General features: G+C 58.2%; 1 protein-coding gene across 1 annotated transcript in view; it reads right to left on the reverse strand.

Moving 5' to 3' along the window:
- Positions 1–8,644, reverse strand: part of LRP5 (LDL receptor related protein 5) — an 80,199-nt gene that overhangs the window by 44,858 nt on the left and 26,697 nt on the right. Inside the window, exons 5-6 of the mRNA XM_007450406.1 lie at positions 7,091–7,487; positions 5,034–5,205 (exon numbers count right to left, since the gene is read on the reverse strand). Coding sequence (XP_007450468.1) covers positions 5,034–5,205; positions 7,091–7,487 — 569 coding nt within the window. The remainder of the gene's footprint in view (positions 1–5,033; positions 5,206–7,090; positions 7,488–8,644) is intronic.

Consider the following 8,644-nt stretch of genomic DNA (forward strand, 5'->3'; position numbering starts at 1 on the left):
AGCACGAGCTATGACAGGACAGGAGTTCCACTCAGGGATGATCCGACAGGCAGCTGCGGGGAAGGAGGATGCAAGGACGGGCTGGTGAGGGGAAGTGGGGGACAGAGAGAGTGGGGGAAGGACTAAGAGGGAGAGGTCGCTTCTGACGCAGACCCGGTGTGTCCCGACTCCCTGCCAGGGGATCAGCACAGAGACCCCAGTTCAAGCTCAGAGACCTCCCACCTGCTTTGGGAGACATGGCCGCTCACAAACAGGTGAAAACATGATGATGATGATGATTCCATAGCTAAGTGAGAGCACAAGCCCTGGATGGATGTGGAAGGCCTTACAGCTTCTGGCTGGGAGAGGCAGCCTCCAGGCCGGAGCCAGGATGTTGCTGTCTTGGAAAGGAAGACCCTACACCGTGTGGCCAAGTGCGCGGACGAGGTGAGCTGCTCCCGTACGTGAGACCGCGGCGTGTGGCGGGAGGCGACTCAGGCTTCCGAGGGAGAGGGCCGGGGGCAGCTGGGCACATGGGCTCAGGAAAGAGCTCTGGGTGGAAGAAGAATCTGCTTGGGAGACGCCCCACCGGGCTGTCATGGGCCCGGCACCTGCCAAGAAGCTGGTCCGAGGGAGAGGACGGACGTGCAGGGCCCGAGGGGCCATCAGCTAGAGACGGAAGAGGGGGACAGTGAGTCCGCGTTACTTTTACCAATGAAGTTGAATCTTGCGGCACAAGGCCGAAGGGCTGTGGCAGGTCGGAGTAGGAGAGGACCCGCTCTTGCGTTGGGAGCCTAGCTGGGCAGGGAGGGGGAGGGGGAAACACGCAAGCAAAGGGTGAGAGGCTGGGTCCTGAGGATGCGGCTGGAGCCACGGGGAAGGCTGAGCACCTGTGGGCAGGAACCTCTAACCCCAAGGGCTCTAGACTCAGGAAGAGGCGTCCCAGGGAACCCCCAGCCCAAGAGGGTGGGAAAGCAGGGAGCAGAGAGGCAGCTCTGTGGATGCGGAAAGAGGCGGGGGCTGCACCCATGTCCGCCCCACACGGCTCCAACCTGCGCATGCTGGGACTGCCCTGGCGGTCCATCCCTGGTCCCTGAGGACGGGGAGGGGACCTCAGGGCTGCCTCCAGAGTGAGCCAGCCCCGGGCCCACCCCCACCCTGAGACAGGGAGCCACCCCGAGCTAATCCCCCGAGGGGCTGCCGACCCGAGGCCGGCCTGAACCCGCTGTCCAGGATGCCGTCACAGGCAAGGCGGCAGGAGGCCCACCTGTCGGGCGGCGCGGCCCCGCCCGCAGTCTGGACTCAGTTGCACAAATCCATCTATGTGCCAGGACCGCCGTCCAGAGGAACCCCCACCTCGTGGACTCGGCCCTCTAGACCTCTGTTTTCCTCCCAGCTCGTCGGGGTATCAGCCGCAGCTGCCCTGGGAAGTCCTTTTCGGGACGGGCGGGCGGAGCGGGAACCTGACTGATGCCTCTTCAAAGGGAAGCCGGTGGACACTGCGTGGAGCTCCTTCCTGCCGGCGCCTGTACTCGGAGCCAGGCCACGCGCACAACCACGCGGAACAGAATCCCTTCTCCCATCCAAGGCAACCCGGCAAGATATGCCCAAGAAACACGCTCAGGCTCCTTAGCATCTGTCTCGGGCATAACGTCTTAAGAGACGTGACCACTGCTGGAAGCGTGTCCCGTCGCTGTGCTGACCTGGAAGAGCCCTCCCCTGACCGTCCCCCCGGCCTGGAGTCCGACTGCGTCCTCAGGAAAGGAGACACGGCCCCTCACCCTCGGCTATTCCCTCGAAGCCCTTGGAATCCACCGTGACCCCAGCAGGGGCTTCTGCGCCTGAGCTGGTGGCCTGATCCCAAGGTTCATGTAACATGTACCAGAGGAGCATCTGTTGGGCGTATTTACCAAGGTGACCCAGCACCTGGAGCAGAGCTGACGCCCACTGGGTGTTCAGCAGCAAATCCTGAGGCCCGAGAGTGGGGGGGAGGGCGTTCACAGCAGGAACTCATGGGCAAGTCCCCAGGCATGCTCATGCCACCTCCAAGAAGCTCACCCTGGGGCATTTCACCACGGAAAAGAATGCCAGAAGGGTCTGCCCTGGGCTCCGGGCTCGACTCCAAGAAGCTGCCATGACCTGAATGCGCCTGCGATTCATCGGGGTGCTTCCCACCCTTGGAGTTCACACGGAGAACCACCTCTATGTCTGTCCATGTCAGTGGCTTCCCTGGGGCAGGGGCGGAGGGAGAGTCCAGCACTAACCCTGAAGCTGGGGTCAGCTCTGGACGTGTGGGCAGGCGGCCTAGGTCAGTGTGTGCCACCGGAGCCACAGCACGGAAAGAGAGGAGACCGTAGATCGTGTGGTTTGAGAACACTTATGCAGTTTAGTCCCCCGTGGGAGGTCTGCTTATTAAAGTGTATTAAAGGCTCCAAAGAGAGAAGTGAGGCAGGAAAGTCACCGCACGTTTCCCAAGTTTGTTGGATTAAAGAATCCCAAACGCTTCCAATTCTTCTGTCTCTCTTTTGGGGTCTCCTGGTGATTAGCTCCAAATCAACAGGTGATACGCTTGTGGCGCATGTTCCCGGTCTGTCCGTACCAGCCACCGCGTACTCTGCCGGTAATAACTTTGTCACTTATGCCACGCCCCTCCCCCATCCTCCTGCTACCATGATGTCAGCATTTTAGGGCCTCTTTTGGTTACCCCTGAAGCTCTTCCCCACCTGTCCGCTCCTAACTTTGGTCCATCCTACTGTTCCATAACCACGGCAGATAATGTTTATATTGCGTACAGTAGCCTGATGCTTCGGGCTCTGTGGATTGACTCTGAAAGCAGAAAATCAAAAAGCACCTACTTGCTGCATGACCCTGAGCAGGTTACTGTCCCCTGGGCCTCAGTGCCTCATCCACACGTGGGGACGATGCCACATACCTCAGAACACTATTGTGGGACAGGCACATGGAAAGATGCTCAACATCACTCGTCCTCAGGAAAATGCAAATCAAAACCACCAGACACCACAGCACACCCGTGGGGATGGCAATAATAGGAGGATTTTACAAGTGTCAGTGAGGATATGTTGACATCAGAACACTCACACACTGCTAGTGAGAATGTAAAATGGTGCAGACTGTGGAAGACAGCCTGACGGTTCCTCGGTAAGTTAAAGATAAACCTAGTATAATGCCCCAACAATTCCACTCCTAGGTACGTGCCCCAAAGAATTAGAAACAGATGCTAAAATAAAAACTTGTACACAAATGCTCTTAACAGTATTATTCACAATCCCCGAAAGGTGGAAACAACCCACATGTCCACCAACAAATGAATGGATGAACAAAATGTGGTCTCTCCATACAATGGAATATTATTTGGCCATAAGAAGGAATGAACTACTGACACACGCTACCACACAGATGAACCCTGCAAACATTCTGCTGCGTGAGGCCAGACACAAAAGACCACTGATCGTATGATTCCACTCACATGAAATGTCCAGAACAGGCAAAGCCATAGAGACAGACAGGAGATTAGTGGTTGCCAGGGCAGAGGGGTGAAGAGGGGAGACTGGGGGCCAGCTGCTTAACAGGTTATGGGGTTTGGGTGATGAAAACGTTCCTGAACTAGGGAGTGCTGATGGTTGGACACCACTGTGAATGGACTAGATGCCATTGAGTTGTACACTTTAAAATGGTTAAAATGGTCAATTTTATGTTTATTTTACAAAAAAAACCCACCCCAACCAACCCACCTCTGTGGGAGTAAACCGAGCAATGCCTGTAGCGCATCTGGCAGTGTCAGCTGGACGTGGGCATCCCCAACCCACTCCCGGGGTGGGCGTGGCTACGGACACGGTGGACGTGGCCACACCGCAGGAAACAAGGGTCTCGCCTTCAGGCTCAGAGGCTAGAGAGACAAGTGTCTTCAAACAAGATCCTTTCAAAAGTGACAGTTTATAGGGAACTCCAACAGGAAATGGTGCCAACTGCAGCTCCTGGGGTTTGCGTGGGAGAGGGATCTGCCCAGCCCTGAGTCCCCTTCGTGTTCCTGCTCAGAAGCGTGGCTTGAAACCCCGCGACACAGACGCACGGTCAGAGCCTCACTCCCGCCTTCCCCCTGCAAGCTGCCTGGTGGGGGTCTCCCCATGGAGCCGTGAGAAGAGCGACGGTGACCCCCAGGTGGTGATATCAACGAGCAGTGATGTGACCAGAGCTGACGAGGATCATCCAGAACCTACTGGAAGCGAGGGAGGCATCCAGCCGAGGAGAGGCACCAACGTCAGGGACCAATTTAACTGCCGTATTGTCGAGAGCACCACAAACAACGCACCCCTGAGCAAAATGCAAGATGCTAAAGAACGCGTGCAGAACACCACTTTAATCATGTAAAATCACACAGAACAAGACTGCGTGCTGTTCAGCGTGACGTCCACATAGTAAATGTCTTTTAATGCTTGGGAACGAATCGTCAAATTTAGGAGAGTGGTCCCCTCTGGCATCAGCTACATTGATTATGTTTTACATCTTAGGCTGGGTGGTAGGTATGTGTTATTTATTTCTTTTATTATGACTTTGTATTTTGAAACAGGAAGTTGCACACGGAGTTCAGGGGGTTCCTGCGTACCCTGTCCCGGTTTCCCCCTTAATAACATCTTTTTTTTTTTTTGGCCACACCGCGCAGCATGCAGAATCTTCGTTCCCTGACCAGGGACTGCACCTGCGCCCCCTGCAGCGGAAGGGTGGAGTCTTAACCACTGGACCGCCAGGGAAGTCCCCGGTGATAACATCTTATATAACCACATACACCCTATGGTGCTGTTAACTCAGCTACATACCTTCCGTATGTCAGAAACACATCATAGTAAGTTATTTCTTCAAGGATTCTATTTGGCCAAATAGCATAGTACAGGCATCCATCTGCTGCCCACCTGAGACGTACGACGGGCTGCAGGGGCGGCCAGGCCAGCCTCTGCATAATGCTCAGGGCTCGATGGCTGCTGCGCTGCGCCTCCACCTGCGCTGAGCAGCTCCGTGGACCAACGAGGATGACTCACCTCGATTTTGTCCGTCTTGGCATCTCCCCAGTACAGCTTCCCCTCCTGCAGGTCCAGAGCCAAGCCATTGGGCCAGCCCAGGGAGGTGTTGACCAGGACACGCCGCTCCTGCCCGTCCAGGTTGGCGCACTCGATTTTGGGGTTCTCCCCCCAGTCTGTCCAGTACATGAGGCTGGAGAAAAAGTACATGTCCGTGACATTGCCCATCTGTCCCATCCAGGCTGCACCCCTAGGACTGAGAACAGCACCCCCCGAGCCCGTGTGCAGGACCAGGGGCTCCACGGGCACAGCGGGGGCTTAACTACACGGGGCCCTAGGACTCAAAACAGCAGACACCCTGCCAAGGGCCCCAGGGGAGGGAGGGGCTGAGCTCCCAGGGGGAGGAAGAGGCAGAGTGGAACCTCCTTCAAGTAGCTGAAGGGCTCCCACGTGCAAAGCAAAGCAGGCAACATGCTCTCTGCGGCCCCGAGAAGCAAAGCGAGATCCCGTGGGGTGCTGGGGGCACTTCGGGGTGGGGGGTTCATCCCAGAGAAAGCGGCCAGAGCTGGGCCCTGAGCACAGCGCCCTTCCGGGCTGGCGGCCTCTCCTCTCCCGCCTCTGAACCCTGTGATCTTATACCTGACCCGACCCCGTTTCCTGAGGTCCTCACACTCGGGGCCGGGGGGGACCCCACCCCCCATTTCACAGGTGATGCCCACAGAGGGGGGTGACTTGACAGAGTCCATCGGTGGCAGAGTGGGAGCAGGTCCCCATCTCCCGAACCCAGAGCCCGCATCCCAACACTAGAGCTGGCCACGAGCTCCTGTCTCCCTGGCCCTCAGACCCCGGGGACCCGCTTCTCACCCCCACCCCCCCTCCCAGGGGGACGGCCCTGCCCCTTGACAGCCACACAGAGCAGCGTCTGTCTGTCCACTCCCTTCCCAGGCTCCACAGTGCTGCTCGAGCCCTGAGCCCGTCCAGCCACAGCCCCGTGACCCGCCTCCGAGGGCTGTGCCGCTTGGCTTCTATAGACAGAGGCAGCTCCACAGCAAGAGCACGTCTGAAAGCCCCGGGGCGGTGACCAGAGTACAGGCTCCCTGGGCAGAGGGGCTGCAACCCCTGCCCCCCACACACAGCAGGCACCTCGCCTCACACTAAGCCTCAGCCCTGGGGCAATGGGAGAAGCACCTGATGCCTTGTGGGCACTCCAATGGGGCACGTGCCTCGTGGGCACGGTTACAGTCAATGCAGCTCAGTCGCTCCCCCCAGGGACCTTCCCGGGACCAGATGCCTTCTAGGGCTGCCCTCCCAGCCCCTCCAGGCCATCCCCAGGATGTGGGCCCACATCCCGCACTGAGGGCGGGGGGCTTCCCCTGCAGCCCCAGCCCCCAAGAGGTCCCAGCACTCCTCCCCTCTTGGGGTCTTCCAGTTTGGTGTTCTTGGTCATGAGGTCCCAGGAAGGCACTCAGCTGCTACCCTCTGAGCAGCTGAGGGTCTCAGAAAGGCTCCTACACTGATTGACCAGATTCACAGAATCCTAAATTGCAAAGTTGGAACCAGACTGTTAGGTCCAATCCCCACCTCCCAGCTGTGTGACCTTGGGCAAGTCACTTAACCTCTCTGGGCTTCAGCTTCCTCCTCCGTACAACTGTACCTACCCCACGGGGCGAGAGGAGGAGAAAAATGTGCTTGCTACGTGGAACGTGCCTGGCAGAGATCTGGCACGTGTGCAGTAACTGTTGCAGTGGCCACCACTCTTGTTACCATTATTAAACCAGAAATCACCCCAGTGGAGGGCTCCATTTTACAGGTGAGGAGATTGAAGCCCAGGGGGAAAAATGACTTACCCAAGGTCTCCAGGGTTTTCTATAAAGGTAACCAAGTTCTGTGTCAGAGCTTCTCAAAGTCTGGTCCCCAGATCAGCCCATCACCTGGGAGCTTGTTAGAAAGGCAAGTTCTCCTGAACCAGGACTCTGGGAGCAGGGCCCAGCCATCTGCTTCATCCTGATGTGGGAAGAAAGCTCCAGGACCACCGGCCCCCCGCAGCCTGGCTCCCAGCGCCCACCCCCCAGCCTTACCCCATCACGGGGTGCAGCACGATGGCGCGGGGCTCGTCCAGGTCCTCGGACACCAGGATCTTGCGGGAGGTGCCGTTGAGGCGCGTCACCTCGATGCGGTCGGTGCCCGTGTCCGTCCAATAGAGGTTGCGGGCCACCCAGTCGACTGCAATGCCGTCGGGGTCGTTGATCTCGGTGTTGACCAGCGTCTGTGCCCCCGACCCGTCCAGGTACGCCCTGCGGATGGCACGCACCTCGTCGTCCGTCCAGTACACGTAGCCTTCCAGCGGGTCGTAGTCGATGGCGATGGCATGCCGGATGTCGTCCACCTGCAGCACGATGTCTGTGAAGTCCGGCGTGTCCAGCGAGATCCTCCGCAGGTCCGTCCGCCGGGCCAGTAGCAGCACCTCCTCGGCCCCTGTGGACACACGAGCAGTGGGGTCAGAGGCCGGCAGCAGGACAGGAGACCGGGCCTGCAGTGGGCGTGGCAGGAGAGGGGCTCTGCCAGGTCCCCGGGGCTTCCTGGCAAGGACAAGTAATGTTAGGTAACGTTCGCCGAGATCTTCCTACACAGCCACTAGTTCATCCTCAGGAGAGGTCCGTGAGGCTGGTGCTATTTGTATCATCATCTCACAGATGGGACAATGGAGGCACAGAGAGGTTAAGCAGCCAGCCGAAAGCCACACGGTCGTCTGGCTTCAATCACTGTGTAGGAGCTGCCTCACACTAAGTCCCCATTCTCCCCTGCAAGCCCCTCTCCTGGCCACAAACCAGCCCCAACTACCAGTCCCGCCTGAGCCCTGGACTCCAGGTCCCGCTCGCCCACCATACTCCTTAAAGCCCCAACTGGACTCAAATGCCACCTCCTCCCTGAAGCCCACCCTGCCTCCCCACACCCATCTGGCAAGGCAGCTTCAGGTCCCATGACCATACACGTCATCACAGGTCCATCGTTCCCAGGTGGCCGTCTCACCCACAGGTGTGAGCGCCCTGGGGGCAGGCGCCCCACCTCCCCCTTTGTCACCCCAGCAGTATTGCGTACTGTTGTGTATTGGTTTGTTGTGATTTCCAATCCACTTGTTTACGACTTAAGTTGTTTTTATCTAAAGGTGAATCTGTTTACGTGGAGGAAGCTGTGGCAGGGTGACGTCATCGGCATGTCCTTGTCGATACACTCAGCTGGCAACGGGCTCCACTGGGGCTTCTCGATAAGGACAATGACGCAATGGACATTGAGGCTTTAAATACCAAGGGTCTGTGAGGACTGGGCAAGGCGACTCCTGGCTGAGCTCCTGCCGTGGAGAGGCCACTCCTGGTCGGCAGTGCTGTGAGAGCGCGCAACAGTCTCAGGAAGAGAGGGGACAGCTGTTCCTGCCCTGGTGAGGCGCCTCCTCCTAGGCAGTGGTACAGCCACAGAAGGGCCCCTGGAGTGATGACCTTCAGGGCAGCCCACCTGGCCCGCCGTCACCAGTGCTGTCACCTGCTAGCTACGTGCCCCGGCAGCAAGGGACCTGAGCCGGCAACCAACACCCAGCTTTTTTTTTTTTTTTTTTTTTTTTTTTGTGCACGAGGGCC

Source organism: Lipotes vexillifer, unplaced genomic scaffold (genome assembly GCF_000442215.2).
Source record: "Lipotes vexillifer unplaced genomic scaffold, Lipotes_vexillifer_v1.1 scaffold1477, whole genome shotgun sequence".
Lineage (NCBI taxonomy): Eukaryota > Metazoa > Chordata > Mammalia > Artiodactyla > Lipotidae > Lipotes > Lipotes vexillifer.